We start from the raw sequence: 20,390 nt of genomic DNA, 5'->3' as shown, positions 1-20,390 counted from the left end.
AAAAAAAAAATATATATATATATATATATATATATATATATATATATATATATATATATATATATCACGCATGCGTGTCGCAAAAGTTGCTAGTTTGAGAAAACTAACCCAGGAGCAGGCTTTGATTTTTCTAATAGAGACCAATGTAAGAGCTGCTAAATATGACACTGCGCCGTTCTAGAAACTACAGCTATGTATTGATTTTTATAGTTTTCTTCACAATCACTAAAAATAGAGGCACTTCACTGGCCTGACTTTTTTTTAATTAATGAAACTAGATGAAAAATGATCATTAGTGATCTCAAGGACTGGCACCAATCGTTTTATTTTATGTCACATCCTGCCAGGTTACCTGTTTGCCCCTGCCTTTAATGATTTTGCTAAGCCAATGAGCTGCTAACCATAGCTCCTCCTTCATAAAAGTGAGTCGTATCAAAGTTGTCCAACTCTTTTTGGCAAAAGGTTTTATAAGCCTATTAACAATAAGTCAAACTGTTGCTTAAAAATTATGAAAAATTCACTCGAGTCCTTGGAAAGTGTTTTATATTATATAATAAACAATTATTCTGCACTATTGAACAGATGTGACCTGTTTCATTGTCAATAAAGCCACCTTTAGTCTGTCTCACTTTGCCTACTGCTTCCCTTTGAAACCATTTAACTCCCTCTGTCTCAGACACACATACTGTATGTGTACTGCTTCTCTTTCCTTTGAAAGTCAAAGCTATAGCCTAACCTAGGACAAGGTGTGCATTTGTGTGTCCATCTTGAGTTTGTGTGCACAAATGCCGTAGGATTCCTTTGCACCAAGAAATTTAGGACTTAGTCTATAACCCTCCCTTTCCTGGTCCTTGTGCCTTTCCCAGAGGAAAAGCCCCCATGTGAAAGGGAAGAAATAGGGTGTAAAGGGCACCAAGTTCCCATTGGATCTCCTCCTCTGTGCCCCATCTGTGCCCAGTCAGTGCCACTCTGATTTGGACATTGCAAAAAGCTGTGTGTCATCTTAAGGAAACAAGCTCTTTCAACGTGCCCCTCTCTTGCTCTCTGCACATTCTGTGGGTTAAGCAAAAAATCTGATGTGGCCCTGTAATTAAGTTGCCATTAATTGTTTTGCTGGGTCCCTGGTGGCACTGCTCAGACTTTAGGGGAAGAGAAAAGCAGATTTGCTGATGAGCTCCACGCCTAGCTGAACAACTGAGCGCAGTAAAAACGATTCTTAATTACCGCCTGTTGCCACTAATTTACCCAAAGTCACCTCTGCCAGCATGTTAACTAGCCCTTGCTCTCTAGCTGTGCTTAAATACTCAAGTTTGTTCCCTTTTTTGTTTAATTTGTTTCTTATTTTGAGACTGAAACGCACGCAGCCAGTGTTTAATTCTGCAATATTTTTGTCCTGTATGTTTTGTTTTCCACTTTCGTTCCAGTGTTTTCCATTAACACTGGAAAAGTCTAAATGTGGGCTCTCAGGTAGTTTGTGTGCCTTGGCGGTAATTGAATAAACACTATTTATATGCCCTGCATTTTATGACATGTAAAATGTTCACTAGCCTGAATGAAACACGCTTTCTAGCTTGACCACTAGCTGAGCCAAATGTAAATACAGAAGATATCAACAGAAATCAGAGCATGGAAAGCATGCTCCCCCTCCCGCCCCCTCCCGCAACCACACCAACACACCCTTCTATGGCTCGCCATCACACGTTCAAGTTTATATGGTGATGGCATACTATAACCATACACAGACTCTTCCACTCACTCAACCTAATTTTGCACTGGGTGGGTCGCTGTCCTTACAAAGTCTGGCCTCAATGGGCACTTGAGGTGAATTATTGTTTGCGAGTGGAAACTTGGCCAGATAATCTCAGTGCTGCTGGCTCAGGGCTGAGTAAGACCACTGTCTCCTTCCCTACGCACACACGGGGCACACACAGCTTTTGTTTTACCATCTCTATTTCCAGTTCACACTTATTTGCTGACTCTTCGCCTTTTACAATAACTCCTTGTCTATGTACTTTTGCTCCATCTTTCTCTTCCTTTTCTATGACCTCTGCTTCTCCTCCTGCTCTCTCTCTCTCCACTACCCTTTTTCCCAGAAAACTCTGGCCTTTATCCCACAGGCCATTCACCTCGCTGTGGCCGTCCTTGCCAGTGCCGTGCAGTAAATTCCTGGGGTAGCTGGAAACACAAACATGCACAAACCTAAGGCAAGCAGCTCAATCAAGACAGACCCCTTCATAGCACCACTTCACCTACCACCACCACCACCTCTCCTTTCTCAGTTTTCCTTCGCACAAGGGGTCTTTGTCAGTAAGACTGCTCCACAAGATCTCTCTTGAGATCTTCTCTTCAGCATTTGTCTGCACCATAGGTATAATTCATGTGTCTGTGTCTCGGCTGTTTTGCCAGTCAGCAGAGTTTGATGTTAATCTTATAATTGGGGTCCCTTTAGCAGACATTAACCAATGTTTGGACTCAGGATTTCAGGAAAAATGTGATTACAGTGATTATGGCAGACTAATGATGTGTTAGATAAGAAAGGTTTGTTATTACCCGGTGCAACAGCCATCCCTAATATCAACTTTGTCTGATTAATATAGCTCTTGTCCTTTTTGAATAATGGGTCTAAGCAGTCTGTTACAGTCCAACCTTATAACACTAAAACCAACTTTATTTGACATATTAACATCACATAAAGTGAGATTTATGTATAAATGCTTAGAAAGTGGACTTCTGATTAATTTGCAATTGGAAAATTCTTACACGTCAACATCCATGATCAACAGTCTTTCTCTCGAGTATGGGACACTGTTTTTCCTCTTCCTCTTCAAAAGGAGGAAGTCACTCCCCACACCTCTATGTCTAACGCTTTGCCAATGTGCTGAGCCAGTGGAAAATGAGATGTCCGCTCAAGAAACAAACTGGTGTAGATAGATCGGCTGACCAAAGGAAGCAATATTCATACAGCATGTCCTGACTGATAGGGACCCGGCTATGTAAGTCTGCTAATGAGACATCTTCATGTTCACATTTTCCACTTGCCTCACCTCAAGAGGCACATGATCTGCTGGTGCAACACAGGCATTTCCACCGCAGTCATGTGTTTATTTAGAAAAGTGTTTAGGAATTAACTGATAATCTTTCTGTGGCTTCTGTTTTCCATTCCCTTTGGCTTTTTTCTTTGTGCAAATGTCTTAATCAGTTCAGAACCGCGTGTTGTCTGAAAATGTGATAAGCTGCAGAGTCGGCAACAACGTTCCTCGCACAACAGCAGACACATTCATACAGTGCCGGTTGCTAGACGCTTTTCAAACCGAACCTGCAATTATTTGTCAAGCTATGTTGTCTCATGGTGTGTAGAACAGTACCCCAGTAATTAAAGCTCTATGTTGGGATGAACGAATAATCACGCTTACCAAAGCTGTGTTGCTTAACTTTTTTGCCTCCCCTGACTATCCGCCTCAATGCGACCATGTGTTTACCTTTAACCTAAATTATTAAATGAGGTTCTGTTTTGAGCATTTTTGCAATACATGCAAAAGTTACCCTGAAGGCAACGTCCCCTTTTTGAGTGCATTTTGGCATGCTTCATCATTAATGCTTACTCAGACAGCACGAACAAGACATTAGCATGCACAAAGGCTAATGACACTTGACATTTACTGTAGTTCACAAGATGCTCCAGAGCATATGGCAAATTTCCATCAAGAAACTGAGTCAACAGAGAGATTCAGACAACAGCTGTGGGGAAAATGATTGGTCTCCTCAATTTGAAAACTCAACATGGCTCTCAGAGAGTCCCGCTATTTGCATAGATGCAATTTCCTCAAGAATTAAAAACCAGGAGGATTTCTGCAATGGTTTGGTTTCTGGCGTTCGTAGACACACACGTGGTCATTTCCACTCAATTTTCAGGGCTAAACAATTCACTTTTGCCATTAACAACCTGCATCTAGATTGTTTCCCATACAACTAAAAGGCCCTTGGTGCGAGTCTTCATCATATTGCTCACTTCTGTGGTCCATAAGTGTTTAAATGGATTGAAAGATTAAGTGGTTTCAAGTGAACAAGCACGGAGTGATGGTACGAGGCAGAATTCCAATTTATTTTCTGTCAGTTTTAGAAAAGACATTGCAAACATCATTCACAGCCTAGAAAGAAAATGTTATCATGGAAAAAGCTTTGTTTTTTACTGACATTTTGTAATGAATTCCAATGGCTTACAGTTAAAATATGCATGCATGCTTTATGTTCCATTATTCACAAAGGGTTGCTGCAGCATGTAAGCTCCGTGTGTTTTATTTGGCTTTTTTAATGCCGGATGCCCTTCCAAAAGGATTTGTGTTTCCTCCCAGGATCAAACCTGAGATCTTTCTTGTGAAGTGAATATGTAAACCACTACACTCTATGTGCTGTGCTTATACACATTAAGGTTAACAGTGAAATGAAAGGTTCACAGTTGATTAGCACAAAAACAGGAAGCAGGAAGTAAAGAGCTGTCCCCTCTAAAGATTCTTTCATGCATTTTTGTACAAACTGAACAATATCTTAATTTATGATCTTTCAGATTCATTTGCTACCCCTGAAATGAGCCAGACTGAACAACATGAATAAAGATATCCCCGAAAATCTTCAACTTTCCTCCAGAGCAGGCCAGCTGATCTACAGTCCTCATATATGTTTGATATGGATTGTAAAGATCCATTATGAATCTATATTTGCATTCCTACCATTACCTAAAGTGTGTCCTCTGGTTCAGATAAAGAAGAAGGGCTGATGCGCAGACTGATGGACTGAAAAAGAGAGAAAGAGATGCCCTTGGGGGTCAGTGAATGACCTAACATCTGCTCTGGGTTGGCCAACAGAAAGCACTGCAGGCTGCCACTTAGGAAGCCACCAAAACCACTGACAGTGAACTGCAAAAATGACAGACGTAAAAATAGATCTTGTCGCTTCTTTGGCACTATAGGGTTTAAAGGCCTGTGGAGCAAAGTCTGTGTGCCAAAGCTTGTTCACATGAGGCCCGTGTTACTGCTGGGCGTACAGGGGAAAAAACATCAGCATCTAAGCACTGCTGCAGCTGCAGCTACAGCTCTAAAGTTTTAGAGCAGAAAACTGACAGCTCACAATGTGCGAAGGGAGTGTGGGAGCACATGTGAGGCACAGCCATCATTTAACAGCTTCTGCGAACAACGTTTTTTGGGTTGGTTTTTTTTTTGCCTATCTATACATTTTGACTGATTGTTCCTCATTCTGCTTTAGACTGAGCCATTAAAGTCAAATCACAAAGACATAAGGCCAAATGATTGCACAAGTCATCTTACATAAATCAAGTTGGGGTTTTTTTTCCCCAGCTTCTTCTCTTCCTCTTTCTTTCCAAATCTCTTTTCTCCGCTTGACGTCTGTCTGACTCGGAAATTCTGAAATGATATTTTCCAACTTTTAATTTGCACACAAGCCTAAACACGTTGGATCTTTCTGAAGAGGCAGCTGCTGCCGTGCACTCAAGGCACTCATGTTAATGATAAATCCCATTATGTCCAGACAGCAAGTGTATTACACTGAGTTTTGACCCTGGCCATAGTTATTTTCCGTTTATGATCTACCACAACTAATCTTTCTTTTTTCTATTTTTTAAAGTATTGTATGCTTGTCAAATAGCAGTTTCTCTACCTGACTTGGTTTGTGCAAAGTTCAGATGGGTTTTGCAATAACCACCTTGTCTGAATTCTGGATCACAGACTTTCTAATTCCAATTAACACCTTGCACTCTCTGTTACATAAAAAAACATATTAGGCAATTACAGGGGACTTGTGCTGCAATATATTGCAGTACCAAAACGCTGTTAAATTTCTGTCACATCGGTTTAATGGCTCACATTGCTGTTTGCATTTCATTGACAGCTGCCCCAAGTAATAAGGAGGCTGATTGTGCAGAGTGTGTGACTCCCCGAGAGTACTGAAGGAATCGCAAAGAATACACGCATTGAATCTGGTGAAGAGAGAAAAAACGCACTACGTCATGGAAAGAATAACGTCAGGTTTGATTAGGCGTCGAGGGGAAGAGCCTCGTGCAGCCTAGGTGGGGTTGAGTCGCCCGGACAGCAAAACCGATGCATTTTCGTTGCCTACTGTCTGCAGGCTGCATCATATGATTGGGGGGGGGGACTGTTGAATAATCCTGTTATTATAAAGCTACACGGGAGCAAAGAAGGAGTACTAGGGGATCATGACGTAACCGTTTCCATAGGCGACTGATATGCTGGCTAAGCCAATGGGAATCCACACCAGCGGTCCATACCCATCCTCCTTTTGACGTGCATCACATGTCCCTGGCGGTGTTGTGACAGAAATGAAAAAGGCGAGGCGAAATGGTTCACCGTGGTGTACTTCCGCCATCGCCGAGTTCCACTTTTACAACGTTATCTTTTGGCCGGTTGTCTCTCACGATATCCCCGATATCGCTTCAGCTTGATTTTAGCATTTTTAAATCATAGAGATGCAACAATACCGCTGTGAGACACGCACCTTTCATCGTGTTGCATTAAAAAACAAATAGGTGGTCTTGGTCTGCATCTGTTCTGTAATTAAACATAAAGAGATTATTGTCTCAGCAGTCAGCCACGTGAGTTGCGGCAACATCATCCCGCTTTTCCACCGCACGCATGTGTCATATGATTTCCGGTCAAAGTGACATGGGTTTTCATGAGCTCGAGGGAGATAGGAACTATCTTGGCAGTGTGAGGTTTGCAGGCTTTGGTTGTGGTTGTGACAGCGCAGTGGGCGGGATTATACCTCAGATCAGGGGAGAGAGTCTAGTCTTTGGTGAGACTGAGGGGGAGTTAAAGAGAGAAAGGGAGCTGGGGTGCTCTTCAGAGGACGGAGTAAGTATTATTTTACTTATATTTTTCTCTATTAGCGCGGCAAAATGCCACACAATAATTGATCTTTCCAAGTGATTTTGGATGTTGCATGTAACCCCATAACCGGTTATGGTCTTCTTTTTTGTGTGTGCACTGATCAACGAGGGCCAACCACTGTGGGTAGCTTGCCTTGGGTAGTTAGCGGTATACCAAGCTAATGTTAGCTATCTTGGAGGGATACTGACATGGGGCGGTTCGTTTTCCAACACAGGTAGCTAATCAGCCCGGGATGCTGCCAGATTTCATTCGCTTGTGCATAGTTTGCTTGGGACTTCTGCATGGCTCATGGCTAAGTTTTTAGACTTGTCAGTCTGTTGGAAGTATCTTTTGTGAATTTCCCCTCTTTGCAGTCAGCATAAGCTAACGCATTAGTGCTAGTTGGCTAACCGTGTACGCTAGTCAGGACCGCTGTTATTTTTTTTAATAACATATCTGTTGGGCTGCACATTGACGTTTCGACTTGGTTGCTCCTCGCGGGGTCCCGCTGTTAAATAACACGTCAACTATGGACCTTAATATCTTTAATAGAAAGTTGCCTGCATTGCATGTTACATGGTGATATGTCATTCAGCTTGTCTAACGCCTCGCAGTTCCCGTTTTATATGCAGATACATAACGTTAGTGGAGTAATACTACTAAACGGCCTGGAACTATATTCCGCGAGCGCTGAGAGTCCACGCGCTGCGGTTGCTCAACACACTCAATACGGGCAACTCGGGGAACCCATAAAACCGCGTTAGTCATTTCTGCTCTCTGTCACCACAGTAAGCGTGTTTTGAACCTTCGTTTATTGACTAACATCATTTTCAGGGGTTGTCATTTGCTGGTGTCGCATTCTGTTGTCCAACACTTTAATTTGTACCGTATTCTGAAGACAATAATTTGACCGCAACTAGTAGGTTTTAATCTCAAGTCCCAATCTCCTAACCTCCTCGAAACAATTACGAGAAACCCATTTGAGCAAGTATGGCTGTTTACCACTCTTAAATGTCCTGGTATGGCAAAACTGTCAGGTTATTTCCGAACTAAGGGGAAAAAACTGCCACTTGTCGTCCGTAACGCTACTGAAAGAACAACGCTTATTTCATACTTGCACGGCAATAGAAACTCACACACTGACTGCAGCTCGTCTCTTTAAATTACCTTCCACTTGCCCGTAATGTATCTCGTATTTCTTAGGGCTTCCAGGTACTGCAAGATGATTACGTACGTTAACGTTACACTCTTAATCTTGATTGACGACGTAATATAGATTGGTGCACTCAGACATTACCTGCAGTATCCAGGTCAATGTGGAGTGCAGCCACAGAGCACCTTTTGGTGTCTAGTTGAAGGGATCACTCCTTATCCAATTAAATAGCACCCAGCTTGCTGCAGCGCCAGCAGTGTCTTTCAGTGTTTGTATAATGACTTGTGATTCTACATTCTATTATTGTAGTTGTATGAAAAGACGCTGAACATAAAACTCGGTGACAAAGAGCGTGCTAGTCACCTGTAGTAGTCATCTGTACTCTGGTCTTGTTAAATAATATAATGACAGATAAGCAATTACACGGATTTTATAATCACAATATCTTGCTGCACAATATTGTATTAGCTGCAATGACAGTTGCTGTGATTCAGTTTGGAGATATGTTTGAATTTTCTAGCTAATACTGCGTTAGAAGTCTATTTTTTCCAGGTTTAGCAGTGAGTAATGCTTCATTGTAGCTGCCTAGCGCAGCATATAGAAATTGAGTTTGTTTAATGATTCACTTAGATCATCAGTAACACAATCTGTTGCCTTGTCTGAGCCCTTTGAACTCAGACTGTTGCTGTCACTCAAGAATGACAAAAATATCTTTTCTTATTCTTTGCTGTGCCACCTTTTTTTTTTTTTTTTTTTTTTCTAATGGCTGATTATAGACATTACCCCTCTCCTTGAGTGACTAATATGAGTCAGTAGTTATTTGAATACTTTTTAAAATTCTTTCGAAAAATTGTTATATTTCAGAGGGAAGATCACCTGACCTTTGTGGCTCATTAGTTCATTTGTAGAAAATCAACCTTTCAAGACCACACCTCTACGTCCTTTTCAGCGGTGCATGTTTTTTCTTTCTTTCTGTGCTGAAGAATGTTGTTCTCACCAATTTTACATGCTCCTTGCTGCTGAGATAACTGCTTATTTTCGAGTACTCACAAAGCTATAGCCACTGTGAAGTAATGCCGCATATCTGGTATACTTTCTTCCAGGCAGTTGTCGCCTGCCAAATCTGTTCCTAACTCATCATGGATGAGTTCCTCTTACAGCTGCTGGTTCACATGTTCACTTATTTCATTGTCATGCTCTGCACTGCAGACAACTATAAGCCCAACATTAAGACAAATTACTAACATTTGTCCTTAGTGTACTCTGTAATTCTTCAAGTTTAATGTTTATAATTGCTAGTTTAAAGCATTATTTCACTGAGGTGACCACTGCAGGTCATTAATCTAAGGTGGCGTTAAGCCTCATGTAAACCAGCATGGAAAGCTAAATATAGTGTGGTTTTGAACCACGAAGTGTCATGTATTCATGGTAACATTTACCAATGATGGCATTTTACTTATCTTTCTTACTGTGTGTGGATTGTAAGGTCAAGATTATTTCAAGCAGGGGTTTTAGGTTACAGGGTCTTTTAGTCATTCATTACTACTTGTTCATTTAAATCTTGTTTAACTTGGCACGAGAAAGAAATTACACAGGTGTGACTACCAGTTATATGCTTCAGTTTTTAGTTTCAGGAGATCAAATGTACTATAATTGAAGATTGGCAAAAGTTATTATATACTGGGATTGTCCCTAATTAAAATAATTGCAAAGCACGTGCTACAAAATAGCCCTGAAGACTGTCAGAAGGTCTAAATATGCTACCAGTCAGTCTGACGGACATTTGTGTTAGTTTTGGCATCTCTGCAACATGGTGGGCTCCGTGGTTTGACGTGGCAATGATTAAAGGGACATTTTTAAAGTGGGCTAGATGATTTAACTGTATTATTATTATTTGTTCATTTGAACTTCAGCGTCATTGAGCTTATATAATAGAAGCATACTTCCAGACCTCAACTTCTCTCATCGTAAAGCATTGCTGGTTGTCTTGGATGTTATCACTTGTGGCATACAGTATACAGTCCTGCTCTGGTGTAATCTTCTCTACACATTCAAACTGCCATTGTAGCGTGCTCTGAAAATCTTGCAACATTAGTACAGTGGATGAGGGCAAGTAATATCATACGGTGGAGCCAATGAGAGAGCAATTCCTGCCTAATCAAGTCAGAGCAGTGTATTCGTGGGAAACAATCGCTCCCTGAAATACTACTTTAATTTTTATTTGAATCAAATGCAATCATGTGGCTCATGAAATCATTTGTCTGTTCCTTAAAGCTTCAAAACTTTCTTTCTAGTATACATTTTCACTTGGGCTATTTATTAACAGTTACAGCAAGTGGTTTCGTCATAATGAATGCAGAACACATGTGTTAAACCATAGCAATGCATTCTGTACCACAGTTTTTTTTTTGTGAAATATATAATGCACAAGTCAACAATTGTGCATCCTAAAACTGAAATGATGGCAAAAGCAATTTCAGACTGCAGCAGATAATGATGGGGCAGCAGGACCCCAGGCCACCGATCTGGTCTGTGGTATCGCACATAAGCAAGAACACAGAAAGCCTCTGATCTTCAAAGTGCCTCAATGAAAGACGCCTCATTTTGGAACATTTTCAATCCTATGCACATGAAATGCTATGCAAAAGCTCAATAAAACCATACCTCCTGGTGTGCATTTACATCTTTGACAGGAGGAAATTAGTAGAAAGGAGTAAAATTTTTATATTCATGTATAGTATTTCTTTGGCCAGTACTATGAAAGAAAGGGGCATGTTTGATTTTATGATAACAAATTCTGTAGGTAAATGTTGAAATTTTAATTCTGAATTTGTCCAAAAAAATGTATTTATTTATTTATTTTTAACAGTGGTGGGTGGAGGGTAAGAATACAACTTTAACAACAGGACAGTCTTCCAGCACTCAAAAATACTCATGTGCTCAGTTTCTCAGTTTTACTTATTTAAATGCCCAGCTTTCCCCTCATTTATGTATGTAGCAACAATTATTTTTGACATGCTCTATAAATGTTAATATAAACAGTTTTGAGAAACCAGTCAGTCTTCATGTGCCTAGATGGCCACTATGTACTAAATTTTATAACTTGTCTGTTCTGTTGTTATGTAAGAGGTTAAAAACCGGTCTATAAGAATGTGTTTCACCTGCATTGCTTTTGTAAGACAGCGTCAAACTATTTGTTGGTAAATTTAAGATATTACTGCTTATGCTTTTCAAATTCGTACTGCTTGTTGTATAGCAAATTCTTTTTGTTGGCACAAAGGTTCAAAAAGAAAAGTACAACCTGTTCCTTAAAAGGTTTGAAAAGTAAATGCTAAATTTTTAATTGCTTAAAAAGTGGTCGAAAGTTTCAACACTAATCAGATCTGTTGCAAACAGGTTGGTAAAATGATTGGGTATAAGAACAGAGAGGCTTTTAGAAGTAACACAGACAGGCGTTAACATCCTTGTAAAATTGCATTGGCAAATAGTTATAATGATAACTTAAATATAATTAATTAATTTAAAGTTAATATTTTTCAACATTCACTTGCAAAAAAGAAATAAGATTTCATCATTTATGAAGCATAATACTATAAAACACTGAATGGTGGTCAAATTTGTGCCCTCGGGCAGTAGTGCCATATAATTGTACACAGGTCAGGGAAATTCACTACTAGGAATGAATCCACAAATGTTTAATTGAAACTCTACCAGGTGGGGGTTAAAAAAAATGTGTATAGCTGGCTTGTTATCAGTACAAAGTTTTACATACTGCACCAGAATTTTGTTTTCGTTTTTTTTGGAAACCATGTTGTTCCAAAAAACAATTTGCATCTGCTTACCTACAAGACAGAACACACAAAGAAAAAAAAATGTACGAAGACTATATTTAATAATATTAGAGCACAAATAAACGTTTTTAAAATAACGCGGTAGTCTTAAAGTGTCCATAAATTGATCTATACATATAATATGATAGACAGTGAATACATATATAAAATTTTATTCCTATTTATCCAGCAGCCTTAGTTCTTGGAGGAAAAGATGATGGTTTACTTTCATTTCAAATGCTGTTACGTGTCCTTCCATACATGCAGTAAAAGGAGCTGGAGAGGAAAAGCGTGTTGACGGTGACACCACTGACTGTGCGTTCTCATGAACTGGCAGCCTGACAGCGTTTGAGAGCTACGTAGAGGTTCCAGTCGGTGGGATGAAGTAGCACTCTCAGCTGCAAGCCACGCAGTACAAGGATGGCTGGGTGTCTCTGCTTTGTACCCTCCACATTTACATGGCCTGACCCAGTTCGGCAATGGCTAGCAGTGGGGGGAGGGGACAGTCTAGGGGAAGCTAAAAATATCACCTCTCGCATTAGGCAGCTCCATTGCAGAGGGATCCCTAGAATTGCTATCCTTGACTTGCATCAAGTTGTTGGCACATAAAGGTATTCAAATTGCCAGAGGGTTTCCTTAACATGGAAACAAAGACATAAGTATATTTATGACACATCCATCACTATTGTCCTGTCTACTTGTTCCCAATTGCTGCAATCTTCTTTGTAGGGGATTCATTGTGACTGTAGTTTTGAATAGCCTTGTGATGTGCATGTCTGTAATTCTTGGGTTAAACCAGCACACATCCACCCTGAGTTATCGGTCTGCTACTGAGGCTTGGAAAGGGTTAACTCTGGCCTCTGTCATTCAGCCATACCATACCAGCTGTTGGCTTGGAGATCCAATCACAATCATTTTCCACTGTTGTAACATGTGAGCTGCACTGCAACCCGAAACTGACCCAGGGCAGCAAATGTTGGCACTTCTTTCATCTTGGCATTGTTGCTGCATGTTGGGTTAGGGGGTGTGAATGTTATAGTAAGACATGGGGTGGGAGGTGCAGTGAATTACACTGAAAATTATAGGCTTGTCTTGAATAGTCCATATGGTGCTCGAAGCAAGTTAAAGTCCTGCCACTTGATGCAAGTACTTTTGAGGCCATTAACAAATTTAGAAAGTCACATGCTTTCTTTAGGGTACAAGATGGTCTACCCTGAAATTCACCTGTGTCAGGTTGGTGGGATTTGTGGACTTGCTCTGGTACGAAGAATTCCAAAACTATCCTGTATCCAGCTGCATTTACTACATAGGAAATAATTTCATCCCTGCAATAAAACAACAACAAATGACTTGCTTCTTGCTCTTGACTAGTATTTTTCAGAGGTGAAGGAAACTAACGGGTGGGAATGCTGCTTTTCTAACATTTCTACTGATCTCCATTAGTACCACATACAGGAAGGGAGTGAATCAGTTTGTTGTGAAGTTTTATTTTATTAATGGCCTGTAAAAAGAGCCATCAGTGTTTAGACGACAGTGGAAACACAGACAGCCAGCAGCCATAAGGAACCCAGTTTCTTGACAGAAATTCCTGGGATTAAAATATGTGCGTCATTTGCTTGGAATGACTATTGCTGAAATACAATGTCACCTTTTTTAATATATAAATGTATATATTGTTTGACAACACTATAAAGTCTTGCGCTTTGAGTTTGGGGTGTGTGTTCATGTCTGTGTATTGTGCCAGAGTACATTGTGATTATAAAATCAGGATACTCAAGAATAAAAATGAAATGAAAATGAAAATGCCACATCAGGAACGAAGAGCCTAAATCTCTGGACAGCACAAATCATGCAAAGGTGCATTTCCTTCTCACAATAGGGATTTCCACAATGTCTCCCACCTCGGCAACACACCCGGCCTGGCAATTATACCGTGTAATAAATAATAAATTCTGTCCCGTTTTCCATGGCAGATGGCTTCAAGTAGAGTCGACATGTGACAGAATAGTTTCCAAGAATCTCAATGGAATAAGCTTCAAGTATCCATTTGTGCACTGAGCAATAATAAAGGCTACATTTACCCAGTTTAGAGTTCAAACACTTTCTTGAGTTTGACATTCATTTGGAGTTCCTGTTTGCTGTAAAGACAAATGAAAAGTTTGCTTTCAAATGTGATTTGTGTTACTGTTTGAAATGTAGAAAGTGAGAAAAAGCAAGTAAAGTATCCCCAGTGTTATTTCCAGACATGGCTTAATGTTCCCGTGTACCCTCACTGGTGCCTTTCCTAATGGATCAAATGGCTGGGTCCAGATTCCTTGTGCAATGCAAGATTAGTTTGACATGGCTTTTAGTATAGTAGTGATTTCATATAGAAACTGGGCCCATCTTGTTAAATCTCAGCCATAAATCCAGTTTTGTTCCTTCTGAAATGAAGAAATCAATGAAATCAAACCTTTCCTAAAACAGATGTACACTTGCTATGCTTCAGCCTATGTAGTTTTATTAAGAGGTTGCTTTCTCATCCGAGCTTCTCCAAGACATATTTGTATCAACCTGGTCGACGTGAATGAGCCACATTGTGTTAGTCTGATTAACATTGAATGGACAGCAGCCTCTCATTAGAATGGACTCTCCCATGTAGAGCACCATGGAGGTCCCTCATGCAACAGGTAGTCTTAATTAGATTAAACAAAAGGCTTTTCCTAGGGTAATCAGTCAGTTGGCCCTTGTTCACTACGGCACGCCAGGAGTCACACAGCAGGGAAGCCAGGGGCTTTATGACTGTGATTTGTTTTTTGTTTGTTTTTTAATTTAATTGTGAGAGACTTTATGTTGAAATGGCAAGGGGACTGATGTAGTCTAGAATAAATGGGGATGTTCAGTCGAAAAGATTTGACTGTAATGTTGTATTAGAAGCTCTTCATCAGGCAGACTGAACTTGAAGTCTAAAGTTATTTAAATTATACTTCTTTTAGTGTAGTAGTCATATTCAAGGGTAGCAGGTTCAGGTTCAAGTTACTTTATTTATACCCGTAGGTTGATTTGGTCCGCAGTAGTGAGTCATCCATCCTTGCACGCACATATTCAATACAAACAGAGACAACAGATAAGTGTAATACAAAACACTAAAGAAATTAATAAAAACATAATAATAATGAATTCACCTGGCATAGGATTGTAAAGCTATGGATTTGTTCATCTAAGTGAAAGCTGCTGCAGTGAAGCAGTTTTTAAACTGTGTTGTTCAACAGTTTGGGGCTAGAAACCTTTCTCTCAAACAGTGGCTCATAAGTTAGTTTGTTAGGTGGTCTGGCAATTTGTTTGAATGAGTTTCTGTTCTTTACAGATAAATGTCTTAGACCTGACACCAAGGACAAGGAGAAAATGGATTCAGTGAGAATATGATTAAATGAAATCATCATGGTTGTATCATTGTGGAGTTTAGGTTTTTTGCACACAGCTTCACAGTTTGCTTCAAGTTTCGCTTTTAATCAATAATTGTTCTGAGATATTTCTATGATTAAGCACATTTCCTCACTCATAATGGACGTGATCTCTTGTGTATGAGTGCACTTTCTAAAATCGGTGATCATATATTTTGTTTTAGTTACATTTAATTGAAGACTCATTATACCTTTTTAACAAAATCATCAAGTACTGGGCCGTAGCTGATATCATTATCCTGGAGCTGACTAACAATAACAGAGTTATTCACATACTTTAAAATGGTCCTGTTTTCATACCTGCTCTAACACATATTTGTGTGCAGGATAAATAATGAGCGCAAGAGTGTGCATCCCTGTGGGTAGCCAGTTGAGGAGCAGACTTGATTGGATTTGATCCCATTTCTCCAGACTTTTTGAATCGTGTTAGTTAAAAAGTCAAGAATCCAGCCCAGAAGACTTTTTATTCAGGTCAAATTGTTCTCTTCTGATTAAAATATGAGGATTGGGCTGAAAACTAGCACAAGGAAGTGGTTAACATTCAGGTTGAACAAGGTTATTGTGGCATATACTGCTCCTATCTGTGGCCTGTAAGCAAACTGCATGGGGTCAAGGACATGCCCAGTTTACCTTAAAATATCTATTTTCATGTGGGTTTGTTTGTTTTAAGATTTTCATCATTAATTAAATATCTGTGAAAAGTAGATTTAGAAAACGGGGACTAAAACATCATACATTAGGTCCATGCTGTGCCTGTAAAAACCTATTTTTAAAAAAATGGAATGAAATTAAGGATTTAGTTGTTGAGCGCAAGATTTATCAGGTCCATGAGACTTTTTACTCATATGGATCAGAAGGCCTGTTCCACATCCCTCTCATCAATGTTAAAGTGCTGTTTATGTTCAGGCTTACAACACAGCAGGATTTCTGGTATTGCAAGCAAGATGTTATTATGTATTCACTTTGTCCTCATGTATGATTCTATGAGCCCAGGAATTCTTCCTTAAATGTTCACTTGGACTCAAGTATAGACTGATTAGAATGTGATGATCAAAGGCTGTGTTGATTTTGATAAAAATATTGAAGTAATCCCATTTTGTTTACAACAGGTCTCTGTGAAATCTTAATTTTACAAATTTGGCTGGAATGACTTTAAAGACAAGGGGCTTTATGCTCCTATCCCAAGAAGTGAAAAGTGTTACCTGATTTTTGTGCACTTATTTATTACAGCAGGGTGTAAGAGTTTGTACTGTTTTTCTATCCTTTAGGGTCAGGTTATTTTCTCTCATCTGTCCCTGGTTTTAGAGTACGTGTGTATGTGTTCACTGTGTCCTCTGCTCTCTGTAAAGAAGTTAAGATAACATTACTGAAGTCAAACGTAACCCGATAATTTACTGTAAGTGCAGTAAAAGCTTGCCAACAAGCGTTTCTGTATAAAATGACAGGGGAGAATGGGCTGACTACGCAGAGCATACCTTCAAGTGCAAAGCAATACACTTAAGGTAAACACCTGGTTTAATTGCACTAATCTTTTTTTTGCTCCACCTTGAAGCTATGGTCATTATAGAGAGATCTTCTGACGTGCTGGCTTCAAGATTTGATATGCACTTTGTAGTGTCTTTTCAACAACATTTGTATTTGACACAGTGACTTTATGTTTTATCAGGGTCTGCTGTTTATTTATTAATACAGATAGGGTCGAAGACCAACAACAAAGCCTATTATTTATCATAATTCAAAAAATTGCCTTTCACAATCTGTACAGCAGGCAACATCCTTATTTATCAGATGAGGAACAGTTTATATTAATAGGAAAAACAGAAACATGAATTTGAATTGTAACTAAAAAGCAGGTAGAAAATGGTCTTGTGGTTTATTGTGCTTGTCCATGAGGTCTGTTAGTTGGTTGAACTGTCATGCTCTGGCTTTAACATTGTTTAACATGGTTATTATTTTGTTATTGTTTGAATATGTTCTGTTTTTAATCACGTTATGCCTCATTCAAGTCCAACTCATGCAAGAGGCAAGAAAAATGTGTAAAAGTGTGAAATAGCTACAAGTATTGTTGAAGCTCTGTCAACAGTAGATAACCAGTACATAATGCTCAAGAAGCTTTAACCAAGAAAAAGAGTGCTCATTACTAGTCAAGAGTTTTATCTTGATGGCAAAATTATTTTATTGCAACTTAAGTAAAACTAATCAGAATCTCTTGCCAATTGATTAGAGGCAGTTCTGCTAATAATGTAGCTACTTGTCTCAGCTGCCTCCAGCTTGGTAGGTTACATACTGAAAATGAAATGTTTTCCTGGCCAGATATTAATTAGCATAAGCGCTATGTCAGTAAATGAATTTTAACCCCCCTCTTCATGTAATGGCCCATTTTGGTGTGAATATTGACAAATTTCTTTTTGTGTGTTTGCTCTTCTCTTCCAGATCTGGATGCATGGTGATCTCTGGCTCTGTGGGTGATCCTCAGTCACCATGAAAGAATAGGAACTCAGCTCTCCCAGGGAAATGGCTTGTTTCATAATATCCCTTCTACCTGGCATATGACTCCAGCTGCCTGTGAAGGGCCTGTTGGCTGTTTATGGGAACTGTCACCTTGTTCACACTCTTGAGGATTTAAGAATTTCCAGGACAGCCCTTTTTTTTGGGTCTTTTTAAACCCCTGCTGTCAAGTCAAAGCAGCAACACTTTGCAATAGACTGGGGAGGCAGTAAGAAGATGGCGAACAACTCGTACAGTGGGGTGAAGAACTCCATAGTGGAGGCCAACCATGATGGAGAGTTTGGCTGCACACTAAAAGAACTGCGTGGGTTAATGGAACTGAGGAGCGCTGAGGCAGTAACCAAAATTGCGGAATATTATGGGGATATTCAAGGACTCTGCAACCGGTTAAAAACATCACCAATAGATGGTATAGTAACACTTTTACTCAACATGATTTGAGTTTGATCATTTACAGCATGACAGTTTTAGTTTTGGGAATGACAATGTGGTGCACACATAGTTTAGGAGGTGTGTCATCCACATTATTGATTGCCTTGACATGACTTCCTTGGAAGCTTTCACAAACCAGACAGGTGGCCAGGCAGACTGGCTCTGACCTGGGCCAGTCCTGCTCTATTTCAAGGCCTGTGGATATGTCCCACACACCCTCCTTTTCTCCCTTTTCACCTTTTTGACTATGTGTGTAGGTTTCAGACAGACCAGCTGTTTGCTTGGGCACAGTACCAGTCTGCAGGCAGGTAAATGTCCCACATGTGGAGGACAAAACAGGACTCTGTAAGGCTCGGTAGTAAAGCAGTGAATTTCTCTTTTGTGACTGTCTTCTTCAATATTAAATTCATAAGCTAATAATTTGAAGAATTGGGGAAAAAATTTCATTTAGGGTATAGTGAAACCCAAGTAGGTTGCTTTTGATGGCGCCTATCTTTTCTTTCTTTTTTTCCCCTGCTACTTCTGTCTGTTTCCCTTTATAGACAGTCTGCCTAATCACCAGTATGACCTTGACTGAACTCTTTATTTGTGGGGATTTTCAGTTTGATCCCAGATTAAAATGGCACCACATATTCACTGTAACAGTCCTTTGTATGCAGTCTCTCGGTGCAAGGTAAAAGTCTCCTGAGCTTCAGTAAACCAAAAGAATGGTAAATACAAGCATTTACAAAACTGCAAAGCAACTGTTATTTGAGCAAGTACCATTAACTTACTTAAACTTTCTTTTTTTTTCTCTTGGATAATACTGCGCATGCCATTTGTGCACGGTGCAGTTTGTCTAACTCCCTTTAGATTTACTAAAAGCAATGGGCCATTGTCTAAACTATAATGAAAAATTGCTGAATAGGAATTTAGCTGCTGAGGGAGCACAAGTTGTCTAAACATGCATGTGGCTGTGTAATGTTGGTGAATATGGAGTCCTGTCATATTTTCAGCATGAGTGACATTGGTTGTTGTGTAAATTGTCCTCCCCCTCTGCTCAGCTGAGTGTATGCTGTAAAAAAGAGAGAATGTGGTTAGTTGAGGGCCCTTAGCTTTGCATTTTTCCTTATAAATCACAAAGAAGTCCTATCACTGTATTGATTTGTATTTTAATAAATGAAAAGATAAGTTAGCTGAATATTAGGGACATGTTTACATTATTAAGCCTTCATTTCAGATCTTTTTTTTTTTCTTTTGTTTTGCCTTCATTGGTGTCTAGCATATCAACGGTCTTGTTTTTAAAATGCTTTTAAGATTTTCAGCTTGTCCAAAACGATGAGACTGAAAGCAAGTTACTTGTAGGTTTCAAAGGGAACAGTCACTTTAGCCCAATTTATTTCAATAAATTGGGCTAAAGTGGCAGGGTTTTTTTGGTTTTGGTTATTTTATTTTTTTTAAACAAGACTGTACTGATGAGCTTGACTACATCCACATTCCACTTGGTATACACCCACTGTTTCAATCAGCACATTTGTCCCTGGCTTGGGAAATTGAGCCATCATTTAAGATTACAGGATCCTGACAATTGAAAAGGGATTTCTAATTAGTTGGGTGGGCATTATTTGAACCTCTGAAGCCAATCCTCTGCTAATCCTCCACTTCCCAAGCTCTTTTCATCCAAAGAAGTTTGAGTAAATGTAGCTGTTAGGAATGTGCACTAATGTCTTGCTCTGCTTTAACTAGTTTGCATAATCTAAGACTTTAAAGCCAGCTCCATTTGCATGAGGCTAAATGTAATTTATCGTGGCAGTACGACTGCTATTTTTCATGTCTGTACATAAGTCTTAATAGACCACCAGAGAGCTCCCTATTCAGTTGGATTTCAATTCACTGATTCAGATTGATTTTGATAATTAACATGCCAGTGCTGTGAGTTTAAAAAGATGTAATTATGCTTTCTCAATTGTGACAGTGAGAACTGCCAAAAGCTTATTCAGACAATGCACGAAAAATGGTTTTTGACAAATTTTAACCCTTAACCCATTTGTCACCGTACTGTAGTGTACTGAAAAAAGAGGTGGAGGCATTTAAGCTAGAAAGGGTTGATGTCTTTTTAGATGGCAAGTGTTTTAGTGTGTGTGCTAAA

The 20,390-nt window shown here is 39.5% G+C and overlaps 1 protein-coding gene across 3 annotated transcripts in view; it reads left to right on the top strand.

The window, feature by feature from the left end:
• Nucleotides 1-6,743: 6,743 nt before the first annotated feature.
• The window catches only part of atp2b1a (ATPase plasma membrane Ca2+ transporting 1a), a 39,782-nt gene continuing 26,135 nt past the window's right edge, over nt 6,744-20,390 (top strand). For 2 of the 3 annotated variants that reach the window (XM_084909822.1, XM_084909821.1), the window contains exons 1-2: nt 6,745-6,881; nt 17,756-18,239. In XM_084909822.1, the coding sequence (XP_084765948.1) occupies nt 18,047-18,239 (193 nt within the window). In that variant the 5' untranslated portion in view covers nt 6,745-6,881; nt 17,756-18,046. Of the gene's footprint in view, nt 6,882-17,755; nt 18,240-20,390 lie in introns of all 3 variants that reach the window. The other variant, XM_084909823.1, reaches the window with a different exon arrangement.

Source organism: Perissodus microlepis, chromosome 17 (assembly GCF_051167445.1).
Source record: "Perissodus microlepis isolate ML-2025 ecotype Zambia chromosome 17, ASM5116744v1, whole genome shotgun sequence".
Classification (NCBI taxonomy): domain Eukaryota; kingdom Metazoa; phylum Chordata; class Actinopteri; order Cichliformes; family Cichlidae; genus Perissodus; species Perissodus microlepis.
The sequence above is the reverse complement of the archived record's forward strand: the minus strand, read 5'-3'. Positions and strand labels throughout refer to the sequence as shown.